The sequence below is a fragment of the Orcinus orca genome, chromosome 6 (genome assembly GCF_937001465.1).
Source record: "Orcinus orca chromosome 6, mOrcOrc1.1, whole genome shotgun sequence".
Taxonomy (NCBI): Eukaryota; Metazoa; Chordata; class Mammalia; order Artiodactyla; family Delphinidae; genus Orcinus; species Orcinus orca.
Genome location: NC_064564.1, coordinates 83,950,950 through 83,964,553, shown reverse-complemented (window position 1 = coordinate 83,964,553; position 13,604 = coordinate 83,950,950). Strand labels below are relative to the sequence as shown.

At 51.7% G+C, this 13,604-nt stretch overlaps 2 protein-coding genes across 9 annotated transcripts in view; one reads left to right on the top strand and one right to left on the bottom strand.

Moving 5' to 3' along the window:
- The first annotated feature begins 3,586 nt into the window (after window positions 1-3,586).
- On the top strand, window positions 3,587-5,558 carry FAM166B (family with sequence similarity 166 member B). Of its 2 annotated transcripts, none has more exons than XM_033431074.2 (5): window positions 3,587-3,711; window positions 4,115-4,699; window positions 4,853-4,904; window positions 5,049-5,178; window positions 5,470-5,558. In XM_033431074.2, exons 1-5 carry the CDS (start codon window positions 3,650-3,652, stop codon window positions 5,556-5,558), a joined length of 918 nt encoding a protein of 305 aa, XP_033286965.2. In that variant the 5' UTR covers window positions 3,587-3,649. The 2 variants fall into 2 exon arrangements, with proteins under 2 accessions (XP_033286965.2, XP_049566707.1); XM_049710750.1 differs by having other exon boundaries at window positions 3,593-3,711; window positions 4,115-4,643; window positions 4,850-4,904; window positions 4,981-5,178.
- A 107-nt stretch (window positions 5,559-5,665) lies between these two features.
- Window positions 5,666-13,604, bottom strand: part of RUSC2 (RUN and SH3 domain containing 2) — a 59,885-nt gene continuing 51,946 nt past the window's right edge. For all 7 annotated transcript variants that reach the window (XM_004271400.4, XM_049710747.1, XM_033431071.2 and 4 more), the window contains 10 exons: window positions 11,214-11,843; window positions 10,814-10,999; window positions 10,504-10,644; window positions 9,247-9,323; window positions 8,863-9,037; window positions 8,667-8,772; window positions 7,946-7,992; window positions 6,682-7,492; window positions 6,451-6,588; window positions 5,666-6,366 (listed from right to left, as the gene is read on the bottom strand). In XM_004271400.4, the coding sequence (XP_004271448.2) occupies window positions 6,165-6,366; window positions 6,451-6,588; window positions 6,682-7,492; window positions 7,946-7,992; window positions 8,667-8,772; window positions 8,863-9,037; window positions 9,247-9,323; window positions 10,504-10,644; window positions 10,814-10,999; window positions 11,214-11,843 (2,513 nt within the window). In that variant the 3' untranslated portion in view covers window positions 5,666-6,164. The remainder of the gene's footprint in view (window positions 6,367-6,450; window positions 6,589-6,681; window positions 7,493-7,945; window positions 7,993-8,666; window positions 8,773-8,862; window positions 9,038-9,246; window positions 9,324-10,503; window positions 10,645-10,813; window positions 11,000-11,213; window positions 11,844-13,604) is intronic.

The window sequence follows — 13,604 nt, the reverse complement described above, 5'->3', positions numbered from 1 at the left end:
CAACCCCACCCCATTCCACCTCTTTGGATGTCAACTGCACAGATTTGGGTTTTCATAATCCTTGATTTATGATACACTTTAATCATTGGCCCATGGTTTAATTAATTAATTCATTCGAATGTGTAATAATAAGCATTTATGAAATCACCATCCCAAACAAAAACTGGGACCTTGACAATAACGTACATCTACACGTATGGTCTCATCCCCCTCCACTGTCTCACTTCCATGCGAGGTAAGCAACTGAACTCATGTTCATCATTACCTTGCTTTCCTGTTTATGTAGTTTTATTGCATCTATATATTTTAATTTTAAAGGGTGTTATGTTGTATGTAATCTTTTGGAGTTCATTCTTTTCACTTTTTGTTTCAATTTTGGTTGTCTCTTGATCTGAGGAACTTTTTCCAAAGGTCTCATGATTTTCTTTTAATTCATCCTCATAGAGGGGATTTATGCTTGCCCAGTACTGACGTACAATCAAGTGATTGATCTGGGATCTATGTGAAAATTTTTTGGCTGATAAATATCCTGATTTTTAAAAATTGAGATATAGTTAACACATACCATTATATTAGTTTCAGGTGTACGACATGATTCGATATTTGTATTTATTTACATGAAATTTTACAGCAATTCCCGGTCAGATCAAAGGCAGAGCACAAGAGAGTTGTAGACTGCCATTTGGGAGACACAGCAGGCTGTGTGGAGTGAGCAGGGCACTGTCGTGACTTTCCTAACTGGACCTTCATCTTGTAGATGGGTGTGATCCCAGCGAAACATTTCTCTGCTGCCACATCCAACACTGGCCGCTGGGTGTGGCAGCTGTCGTCAGGAACAAGTTGTGGGTAGGTTACCATGACTGTCCCTCGGAAGGAGGCACCAAGGCAATGAGCATTCCTACAGGCCCCTCAGCTAGCTCTTCCACTCCTTTCCCAGGTTAGAATGTCCTTCCAATCTTCAGGGATTTAGAAATACTCTTTACACAGATGGAAACAATAATAGTAACAAGCCATTTCACCAAGAACAGTGAGCTGTTTCTTCACAAACCATGAATCTAAGACTAATTATAATTTGTTTCCTAACTTATATTAACTCTTACCCAGATTCTAGCTGCCATGGTCTTTTCTGCAGAAATTGTTCCAGTCCCTGCATCCTAATCTACATCCCAATTTGAAATTCTAACCTTTCCATTTCTCAACTTCACAGATTCTTTCCCCTGAACTCCCAGTCTTACTACTTTTTTCTTTTCTCCCATTCTACCAAATTCTAACTAAACACAATGAATTGCTATTTACTTATTAGCAAGTTAGACACTGGGCCAGCTGCTCTTTTTGCATCATCTCATCTACCATATCCTGCTCAATGAGGCAGTAACATTAGTTTACCCATTTTATAGATGAGAAAACTGAGGGCTGATGAGATGAATTTGGCCAGGGTCTGTATCTCTAGTGACTAGGATTAGAACTAGTGTTTTGTTTTTGTTTTTTTTTTTAGAACTAGTGTTTTTGTTTTGTATTGTTTTACTTTTATATTATGACGCCTTTGGCTCTAAGTAAAAGAAAACTTAAAGTGGCCTTAACAATAATGAAATTATTTCATAAGAAGGTTGGTTAAGTCAGAGGCTCAACATTACCATCAAGGACCCAGGCCTTGCTATTCTGCCATCCACCCTGGATGGATTCAGGGTTTGTTCCCAGGTTAGCTTAGCTTTCCACAGGTTTCGTGATGCCTGCCAAGGTTCCAGCATCACATCCACAGAATTTCTAGAGGCAGGAAAAGACATCATTCCTTCTTGTCCATCTCTCTTTCTCTAATTTGTTGTGCATCTTTTTAAGAGCAAAGAAACTCTTCCCAGGACACTCCTTCACCCCAGCAGACTTGCCCTCATACTGTCCAGGTTGCCACAAGCCCATGCCTAACCAGTCACTGGCAAGGGGAATGGGACTACTATGATGGGCTTAGACTAATCCAGACTCATTCCTATGGCTGGCTCCAGCTTCCCTGAAGTTCCTGACTGCTTGGCAGAACGAAATTAAAGTTCTGTTAGGAAGAAGGGAGACGGGGATAGGGAATAGGTATGAAGTGTGCAACCAACAGTGTCTGTTACAGGATCCAGAAGTCCAGGTTGTTAGCCTTGACATATTCCTGCTCTTCCGGGCTCTCCCCTCAGCTCCCACCCTCACTCTAGCATATTTCCTGGGAGCCAAGTCCTCTCTAACTCTAGCTCTAAGTGACACATACCAAGTGTCCACATACCAAGTGTCCTTGGCAGAACACTGAGGAGCATGAAATGTATTCTCTGGGGCCCTCTTGTGCAATTCCCAAGAAGTCAGTGACACATGCTGGGTTAGCCCAGGCACTGGCACAGTCAGGCGTGGGGAGGAGAGCAGAGGCTCTGCGTCCTGGAAAGGTGGACCAGCCTGGCCCTGAACCAGCCGTAAAGTTCTAATCATGCTCCCCTCCCCGCTTCTTTTTCCTGGTCTGTACTGCTCTTAGGATCTGAATTGTTTTCTTAACAAATTCTAATTTGCCCCCTCATTAAACCTCAACATTACCTTCATATCTCCTTCCCTTGAACCCCCACAGTGAGAAAACCTGTAACCCCTGAATTTACTAACCATTCATTGATCTCCCATTTGTGTTAGACGCTTAGAGACGATACTAAACAATAGGAAAGGAAATTAAGTTTTAGCAGCTGCGTGCCAGGTGCTGGGGTAAGTTCTTTCACACACACTATCTGACTTTATTTTTGACACCACCTTGGTAGGTTAGGCTATTTTAACCTTCATGTTAAGAGTTTAGGGATTTCGGGTTCAGAAGAAGCCACCTGCTCAGAGAAGGTAAGGTCGGCTCAAGCTCACAAGCTGTTAGGAGCCCATGGCTGCCTGACTTCACGCCTGTGCCCTTTCCCCTACCCCACCATTCTGGCTTCAAGGTGTTTGTTACAAAGCACATCTGCATACATTAATCTGAGCCTCACAACAGTAGCAGCTGCATTTTATAAATGAGGATAGTAGGGTTCAGAGATACCAAATGACGTTCTGCCCCTGTACGGCGTGCCTGGCAGAGCAGGGCATATTTGTTGAATGGATGATGATCCGGATTATAGTGGTAATTCTTGTCCTTACGTTACTGAAAATAAACAATGTCACTGCCTAGAGGTCTTTAGGTTCCTTTTCTCCCTATCACCTCCCCCCTGGGCTTTCCTAGGAATTCCATCACCTTCAACCAAGACTCACAGAGCGTACAATCCACATCTCCCCAGGCAGGTGCTCAGAGAGGGGCTTAAGAAGGAAGGGCCCTCTTTCGAGACAGAGCTCAATGGGCCTGTCAGTTTTTGCTCCCCCACCTGCCACTTCAGGGCTTCCTTTGGTTCTGCAGTGGCAAGGCTGTACGCGGCCTTCTGCCTGCCCCCACGTGGCAGGGCTGCCCTTGATCCGGAGTGGACGGACCAGGGAGCCTCTACTCCCCTGCGGCCCGGGCCCTGACAGCCATCACACTAGTGCCCCAACCCCTCTCTCCTCCCACAGCCCCACCTCCTGCCTCTGGCTCGGCCTCCCAGCCCTTGACACAGTCAGCACACACAGCCCAGGAGCTCAGCTCAGAGAAACGGCTCAGAGAAACGAAGGGAACTTCGCCTGTGTTCCCATGGCTATGGCTAGCACCTTCATACCAGGGCTGAACCCTCAGAACCCTCATTATATCCCAGGGTAAGACTTCTGCCCAGAGCACACGTGTTTGCTTCTGGGAACAGGGGTGTAAAAGGGTGTAAAAGGTGGCAGAGTTGTGCCACCTCGGCCTTGGGGGCCAGGTGGACATTCTGGTATGGGAGGCTTATGGCTGGGATGTCTATGATGTTGGATAGAAAAGGAAAAGCAAGGGAACAGTAGTAGCCGGGCCTGCTATGAAGCTTTGTGTTGTGCTCTCCATGGTAACAGGGTAGCAGCAGAGGGGAAGGGTTGAAAACCCAGACAGAGAACTAAGAAACGCCTGCTCCAAATATATACACAGCTGAGTCCAGAAGAGATCAGGGCTTCAGAGGTCTCTGCTTCTGCCTCTGGGGATGGTGAGGCCGGGGATTCTAGAGGTGAGTGGGTGAGACTTGTGCTACAGGTACACTGGACACTGCCCGCTACTTCGGTTCAGCATGGGCCAGACCTATGGGCAGATGACTGGGCAGCTACTTCGCGGCTCTCCTGGCCTAGCCCGGCCCCCGTCCCACCGCACACTTCTGCCTCCCATCCGGCCTCCAAGATCTCCCGAGGGTCCCAGGAAAAGCCTGCCTGTCAGGCGTGGACACGAAAGGCTCAGCTCCAGCATGATCCCTGGGTACACAGGTATGTACCCAGGTATGAACAGGTACCCCCATCCCAGAACATGGGTCCCACACACTAACAAATCGTCCTTGCCCCCTGCCTACCTAGGTTTTGTACCCCAGGCACAGTTCATCTTTGCCAAGAACAGCAGCCGGGTCTGGGCTGAGGCTCTGAATGATTTCACTCAGTGGTATGGGCGACAGAGGAGTCAGGAGCTGCCAAAGGAGGCCAAGGGAGAGAAAGACGTGGAGAAAGACCAAGAGCCAAAGCTGGAGGCAGAGCTAGAGACGGAAAAGGAGCCAGAGCTGGGGCAGGAGGCGGAACAAGTGAGACGGAGAAGGCTGATGGGGAGTACGAGGCGGGAGTGGGGAGCCTTACCTCTGTGTGGCCAGGTCTGGGGTGGTCATGTGTAGCATGGCTGTGGGACAGGGGATGTGGGCTAGACCGCCAGCCTCACCTCCCTGGGAGCTTGTGTTACAGCCCAGGGGCTGAACTTGATAGCCCTGTTTTTCTTCTATCAACTTCTCCTCAGAAGGCTTCCCCTTATTCCATGGATGACAGAGATCCTCGCAAGTTCTTCATGCCAGGTGAGAGGAAGTGGGTAATGACCAAAGGCCTGGGGAGGTGCCCAGGAGGTACTGACTTAGTATCCCCCTCCCCTAGGCTTCACTGGTTATGTGCCCCGTGCTCGCTTCCTCTTCGGTTCCAGCTTTCCTGTGCTCAGCAACCAGGCACTGCAGGAATTTGGACAGATGAAGTCAGGGGTCAGATCCCAGAAGGATCCTAAACATCTCCCCTCACTTTCCAGGACCTACCCTCAGAACCTGGGCCTTGTACCTAAATACGGGGGCTATGTGCCAGGTGAGGACAGCCCCCAGAGGGAGGCTTCGGGGACTGGAATATTTGTGTGTGTGTGTGTGTGTGTGAGAGAGAGAGAGAGAGATGGGTGGAGGTGGTTTAGGGCTTGGAACTAGTAGATATGGGGGGACCTTGGGTCAGCTTTCTCACTGGGCAGAAAAGGAAACTGATGTAGCTCCTAGGGAGTAGTTAGGACCAGATTTTGAAGGATAACTTGGAGGTTCTAGGCAACTGGCTGAGAAATAACTTTTCTATGCCTCTGGCTACAAATGACAGAATCTTTTGGCCACACAGGGTATAAATTCCAGTTTGGCTGCACATATGGGCATCTCACCCATGATGCTCTGGGCCTCAGCACCATCCAGAAGCAGCTCCTGGCGTAGGTACCTAGACTTCAAGTTCTCTCTTTCCTTTTCATCCTATCCCAGCCATCCTTTTGCAAAGAAGAAAGATGGTCTGGAGGGTGGGAGAAGGCACAAAGAGAGAACGGTTTGGAGGCCGAGCACCTTTTTTATTAATAGGTGTAATAAATAAATAAATAAATACATAAACAGAGCCTGGGCTCCTCCTCCCTCCTCTGACCACCAGGCACTGGCCACAGCCTACTTAAAGCTGGGGGCTCAGGGAACTGGCCCCAATACTGTCACCCATCCTTCTCACCACCTGGCCTAGGGACCCCCACAAACGGGCCTTCTGGTCACCTCCCTCCACAGGGACATGCCTGTCTGTACCCATGGGAGGGCTGGCCAAGATAGGCGGGGGAAATTCTGGCAGCCCAGTGCTGCGTCCCTTCCCTCCTTTCCTGGGGGGAGATCTGGACGAGGTCACTGGGACAGTTAAGGGGGAGTAATTGATACTGAGCACAGGGGTATGTGGCCCCCAGCTCTCGGTCTACTCTCTGTAACCAGGCCAGAGGGCTTGGGAAGGGCTCTCAGGCTACGAGTCTAGGGGTTGTGAGGGTCCCTGAGGCCACCAGCATGCACAGGGCCTCAGTTTTGGCTGCTTCCAGGGGTTGGACTTGGAGTTGGGGTCAAAGTCACATAGGCCAGAGGCACCAGGCCAGTGTCAGGGCCACGGCTGCAGCGCAGCCAGTCTCTTCCGGCTGGCCCCAGCACCCGCAGGACGTCTCCCTTGTGGAAGCTCAGCTGTCCAGGGCCTGTGGCCAGATGGTGGCACAGTGCCTTCACCTCGCTGGGGAAACAACAAATGGAGGTCAGAGAAACCCCACCCAGAGCCAAACCCAGCCCCCAAATCCCTCCGTCTCCCAGGGCTCACCATGGAGTGCTGGAAGGCAGGGCTGGAGACTGTGGCTCCTGCAGGCCCTCCTTGGGCTCTGGCTCCCGGCGGGCACCCACTGTTTGCGCCACTAGCTGGAACATGGACTTGTCCAGGCTGAGCCAGTCCGAGGGTAGCCTAGGGGATAGCGGCCGGGCTCTGGCTCTGTCTGTGCCCTGGCTTAGAGCAGGCACCCCCGCCCGTCTGTCTACACCAGGGGCTGTCTCTTACCTGTTTGTGGGCCGGGCCTCCCGCTGAGCCTTTCGGGACCCGAAGAGGTGTCCCCACTTGATGACCCCGGGTGAAGGCTCTAAGGCTCCTTCCTCATTTTCTGCTGGGGGGGCAGTGGGCCCCTCCCTCTCCCGGCTGCGCCTCAGCTCAGCCAGTACAGAATCAGGGGGGCTCCCCATCCAGAAGGGCCAGCCCCTCTCCCGGCCAAGGGTCTCCTCAGGGGCAGGGCAGGCCTCAGCTCCCTCCACGACTCCCTCTCGGGGGGGTGGCCCCCCACCTCCTGTCCCTTTCTTTTTCTCACTGCTGCTGCCACTGCTGCTATTGCTGCCACCCCGGGGGAACCTAGAGCCCTCAGCGGAGCCATCGATGTAGACCTGGGAGCTCTGCATGAGCTGGTACCACCAGCCAGCCTGCCCACTTCGGGCCCACCTGCCACGCCCTGAGCTCTCAGCTGCCTCTGTCTCCTTGTCTTCTTCCTCATCTTCTCCACCTTCTGGGGCACCCACACCCTTCACCCGCTCCCCACGGGCTGCCCCGTCCATGTCTCCAGGGCCCTCCTGGCCCCGGGAGCGGGCCAGCTGCAGTGTCGAGTGGGCGGACAGCAGCAAGTCCTGGGACACCCGCAGCAGCTCCTTGTGCTGCCGCTGTCGCTGCCCACTCTGCAACAGCCGGTGCTGGAACAGTAGGTCGAGGCTGAAGGGCAGGAGGGCCAGGGGCTGGAGCAGCAGCAGCAGTTCCTCCAGGAGGCCAGGGCACACCGTATGCGCCGCGTTCAGGAAACCCCACGGCTGGTAGTGGGTCTGGATGATATCTAGGGGAGAAAGAGAGAGGGACTGAGCCACACAGAGAAGCAGAGCCCGGCCTGGGGTGGGCCTGTGAAAGGCAACCTGGGTGGAGTCACTGTGGACTGCTGCACAGGCTGTGTGCCGTGCCACTTAGATGCACTACGGTGTAAACGATGCCTTCTGAAGTTGTGCAGTGCGGAAGCTCCACAATCTTAAGTGGCAGCCGTGAGTTCAGAGGAGAGAGGTTCCTGGCCACCCTGACTCCCAGATTGCCTGAGTATCCTGCTGACTCCAAGGCTCTAACACAAGCAGAGGCTGGGAGAGGACTTGGGTAGAAGCCCAAGCCTTGAGGATGAAAGCCTGTGTGGTTCTCCTCCCCACTTCTAGCATCTGAAAAGACAGCTGTGCCTCCCTCTTTCGATCCTCCGAGGTCTGGCCTCTGCTGAGTTTGCAAGACAGAGCAGGGTTCTGAGCATTACCTTCATGGTTATAGAGGTGATTAAACCAGAACTCCAGGGACCGGATGCTGTAGGGAGATAGGTGAAGAGAGTTGAGTCTTGTGTGGATATAGCCAGATGATAAGATACAAAGAAGACAGATATGGGGGGGGGTCACGCACAGGGCAGAGGTATAGGTGAACATCTCCCTGCTATGGCAGTGATGCTACCTGGTTAATAGGGAGGGGGTGAACATGTGATCCACAAGCCAATCACTTCTTCTTAGAATGGAGTTGGCTTGCCCGTGACCCAGGAAGTCAGGGCAGCTGCTGAGTGAGAGGACAGGATAGCTCAGGACCAAAGGGGATGACCTCGGCCCATACTTGAGAAAAGAAGGATACTGTGATGTGGGTGCCAAGGTGAACTGGGTCAAGCAGGATTTGGAAGCAGTGCTGGAATGGACAGGATCAGGGTTACAATATCCAAAGAAACTGAGAACCAGGTTAATTTCCAAATGAGCCAGATTATAGATTTGTAAAAGCAGAAGACCATGTTGGTGATCAGTGCCAGAGACTGATGGGTCTGCTGGGAGACCAGTGACCTACTGAGAGAGGCTGTAGCTAGGTGGGGAGAAAGTGAGCCTGGGCCCTGGCCAAAGATCCTGCAGATCCACCCTTTCTGACCCAGTCTAGGGAGCTGGTTCTTCAGAAGTGCCAGAGCCCAGGGGAGGGGACCGGTGGTTTGTAGATTTCCACACACTCACTTGAGCAGGCCGAGGATGAAGGCGTTGAAGCGCATGGTATGACTGGTGAGCTCTGGGAATTGGCTGACTTTGTTGTACAGGCCGTGCAAAACCTTGGTGGATGGGCCTGGGAGGAAGCCAGAGTTGGAGGTCACGTGCCCAATCCTGGAACCCTGAAATTCAGCCTGGGGTCCCTATCTTGCCAGCCAGCACTTACCTAGCTGTGTGGAAGCCTCAACCACACTCCACGGGGTGTTCTTCCGCTGCCCGATGATGACATCCAGCACAAAGGCCTTGAGCCCGTCCTCCAACACCGCCCGGACCGCAGGGCACAAGTACTTCAGAACCAGGTGGCCTACATTGGGGCTCACAGAACTATTCCCCAGCTTTGCCTGTGGATGCAGTAGGGAAGTACAGGGAATCATCTGGAGCCTGACCTTGGTCCTTTCTGACTCTCTTAGTCCTTACGGTGCTTCTCTTGCGATCCCCATCTCTAAGTACCCAACTCTGAGTTCTAGAGGCAAGAGAGCAAGGGCAGGTGGTAGCAGAGAATAGGGGAGGGTCAGCAGGGTAGAGCTCAGCTCTCCAGTTTCTTGCCTACCTTTACCCCAGGATCCCGGCTTGTGCCAAAATGGGCCACAATGAGGTCTACAGCCGTGTTAATAGCTTTCACCAGCCCTGCAAGTGAGAATTTGATGTGATGGGTCCCTAATCAAGTCCCTGGGCAACTCAGCTGGGACTGAGCCCTCAGGGGGAAGAGGGAAGGGCTTCCACACACACACACACACACACACACACACACACACACACACACACTCACTCACTCACTCACTCTCTCTGTCCCTGCACACACAGCAGGCCCTGGCCTCTTCCTGTTTTTGCCCGGTTCTCAAGCCCCTCCTATTTTCACCTCCCTGCCGAGACCCACCTCAATGATTCCATTGTCAAGACACTCAACATCCTCACTTCCTTGCCCTCTTGCTCCAAACCTGGATCACTCTAACCATCTGTCCTCTCCACTCTGAGAAACCAGGCTATTGGCTGTTGTAGGAGAAAGTCCAGCGCTACTCACACCAGTGCCTGGGAGAAGCACTTCTTTGACGTGTGCCTTGTAGCACTCTTTGCTATGCTCTCACGTTGCCTTGCCAAATCTTGACCCCTCTCTCAAGCCCTTGGCTCTACTTCACACAGAGAACAGAGGCCACTGGTGATGAATTCAACTTCCCTGTCCATCCAAAAGACAGAGCTACATTACAACTATCTTCCTTCCCACTTGCCCTCTCTTAATCCCTTTCCAACTTGGAGGAAGGTGGCTATTCCCCTTCTTGCCTAAGGTTCTTCCCTCTCCCTAAACTCTGAGTCCCCCACTCTGCCTCTGCGAGGGACTTTAGCTTCATCTTTCTCCCTTTCACAGGCTGCTTCTCTAAGGCCCGCAGTTATGCTCAATCCTCTCCCCATCATCTCACTTAAACAGGTCTGCTAGATAGACTGGTTCCTTGTCAGTCCTTACCTTATTAGATGTTACCATCATGTTTACCCAAACCGCTAGAGCTTGTAGCACTTGAGCTCCCCCAGTATAGCACATGGGAGTCTCCCTCACTATACTTAGCTCCCTGAGGGAGGAAACTAAAACCTGATTCTTAAGCATCTGATAAAGGATCCTTGCTCACTTGCAAATACTCACGATCCACAGTACAAAGACTTCTGCCTCTTGCCCCAGTACCTGTGCTCTCTAATTCCCTCCCAGCACTTGGAGTCCTAGAACAGGGAAATATTCCGAAGGGCTAGATAGTAGGGCAACAGGCACAAATAGGTAGTGATAGCAGATTTCCCGTCCGGAGCTAGGAGTAATATTCACCTTTTTTCTGAAGAAGGTCAATGGAAACGGCCTCTGAGTTGCCATCTGGGGACAGACAGAACTCAGCTGGAGGCTTCTCAGTCAAGGAAAAGGGGTCTTGGAAGTCAGGGCAGGTCAGTGGCAACGGCTTCACTACTTGACCTGAAAAGAAGAGAAAAATCAATCCCAAGCAATTCTCTTTCTGAGATGCAGCTCAGTTCAGGGCCTCATACCCTCTGAGCCATGTGATTTTGGGGACTGACCCCTTCTCTAGCCCCTCCCAGCTATGGCAGGGCCTGCCCTGGGTTTACTGGGGATCTGGCCCACACACCATTCAGCCGGCAGTTCAGATGGCCAGCAGCACTGAGGGAGCCAGGGAACTCAAAGATGGGGTTCCTTCGGGCCAGTCGACCATCCTGTGGCCTTCGGTCTAGGCTCCCTGACAGACCAGGTGGCCCTAGAGGGTTCTTCCTCCTGTATTCCCTCCACTTGAGTGCTTGAGGGGATAGATGGTTGGCTGAAAGCAGAACAGATTAGCAAAAGAGACAGGAAATAGTCAGAAGACAGCATTTCATACCCACCCAGTGGGCCCATATAAAACATGAGGGTTGGGATGTTAGCCACAGATGCAAACACTGTAACCTCTGACCCCAAGCTGGAGTATAAGAAACCATTCAGCGGTGAGGTAGCTTGCTTGGGGTGGGGTGGGGGGCAGGCACTGAACCTCATACCATTATTGGGCCTGGAAGCCATGCTGCCCTCACCACCTCCCCGGGCCAGGCTCTCCGCCCGGCTGAGGCTAGATCTCCAGGAGCCCAGAGGAGGCAAGCTTCCTGTTCCATGGAGTCGGTACTCAGCCAAGGTCAGTATCTTCTGATGCTCCTTTTGTGGCTGCTGGGAGGTGGCAGGCCGGACAGCAGGAGGACAGGAGCGGCCCCATGGAGGTGGGCTTTCTGCGGCTGTGGTCTGCTCTGGGGGAGGGGAGCACGAAGTGGAGGCAGAAGAGTCGGTGCTGGGCCCAAAGGGGCCGGCACTCCGGATGGGGGAGTAGCTGCCCAGGGGTGACGGCCGTGAGGTTTGTGGCTCAGGCCCAGCTTTCCTGGCACCTCCGCTGCTGGATGCCTGAGGCTCCCCTGAAGGAGCGTGCGCTGGGACCTGAGCAGTGGGGGCAGCCAGAGGGGCACGCTGTGGTGCACGGGTGCAGCCCGAGAGGCTGTAGAGCTGGGAGAGGCTGTGGAGGGCCCGGGACTTGGCCAGCTGCTTGGGGAAGTGGTGCTGGAACACGAAGGGCTGGATGGGCAGCGTGGTTGGCCTCTGCTCCTTGCTGTAGCGAAGGACTGGTCGGCTCTCAGCACCACCCCCTGCAGCAACAGGGATGGAGAAGGAATCAGATGAACACTGAACTCACGTGAGGGGAAGACAAGAAGCAGGAGATGACGCTCCCTGGGGAAAGGGGATGAGCGGGGTAGGACCTGGGCTGAAGGAATTGAATGGGGTAGGGGTAATTCAAGTTTGTGGAATGTGCTCCTCCCGTCTTTTGTAAAACTTTTCCTAGTGTTTTTATGACATTGACCTGTCTTGTACCTCTTGACTGTTCAGTCCTTCTTCATTTTCTTGACTTCAAAGACGGGCATATCTTAAGGCTCAATTCTTATATTTCACTCTACACTTTCTTCCCTGCCTTGTTCACGTTCAGACAGTCGTACAGGCAATCCTGAACCCATGGCTTTAGCCCCAACCTTCTTCTTGATCTCTAGATCATTCTGCTTTAGGGTTCTGCTTTCATTTAAAATTTGCCATTTTAAAACACCTCATTCATTCTCCTGATGATTTCCATTTCTGCCAATGGCAGAACCGTCATTTTCTCTGTTTCTAAGGCCTAAAGACTTGGAGTTAGTAATATATTTTCAGGGTCAAGATGTTAATTTACTTCAAGCTTTCGCCCATCATCCCCTGTCTCCACTAGAGACGACACATTTCATTTTTGAGCAAATCTAACCACAATAAAATATTTCTTTACTTGCAGCTAGAATCAGCCCCCCTGTCACCCTATCCACCCTGCTCCCACTCTCTCATGATCCTGGTATTGGAGCCCCAGAGTCCACATCTGTTCCCTCTACATAGAGGTGTGTTCCCCAGGAGTGGTCCTCTCCTGTTCTTTCAGCCAATCTTCTAGTCAGTGTCCCTCAAAACACGGGTCTCACTCCAAAACACGGGACTCACTCACACAACAGGACACTGCACAGAGGGAAAGTCTTTGTGTATGGGCTGTGCAGCTAATGAAACACTGCACACACTGTAAACATGTAAAAGAACACAAGGTGGCGCTATAAGCATCCATACCACCTGAAACCCTGGGTGTGGTTCACTGGCACCCCTGGCTCCACAGTTCTGAGGAAGGAATTAGTATCCATACTTGAAAGATCTGGGTATTGGAAATTTAGAGATTAAGTCATTCGCCCAAGGTCACACAACTAGAAAGCTGCAGAGCTAGAATTCTGCCTAAGTCAGAGTTTGACTTCGGGGCTAATGTTCTCTTTACCACATTGTACTACACATGAAATGATATCAGGCTGGATTTTCCTATTCCTCATCTTTCCCCATTTATTTACTTCAGCGAGTCTTAAGGGGATGGTGAACACACCCTGTAAAGGAGATGCTTCAGAACCACTCTCAGTGGAAATTTTCAGACTATACCCTCCTGCTATTCCCAGTCAGTGATCAGAGAACAACCCTTGTCATTCTCCCTGGCTCACTATGCTCCAGCAATACCTTCTTCTGTCCTTCAACATGCCAAGTTCATTAACATCTCGGGGCCTTTTGTTCTCGCTGAAATTGTCTCATCATTCAGGCATCAGCTCAAGCATCACTTCATTAAGACCTTCTCTGACCACCCCAGTCCCTCTGGCAAGTCATGCTCTCATCACCCTGTTTTATTTCCTTTTTAGCCATTTTTCACTATCAGAAATTATCTTATTTGTTTATTGTCCATTACTCCTTATAAGGGCTCCAGAAAAGCAGGGATTTTTAAATTGTTTACTGCTGTATCCCCAGTGCCTAGAACAGACCCTGGTGCATGGTGGGTACTGAATAAAGATTTGTTAAATGAATGAAGCCTCACT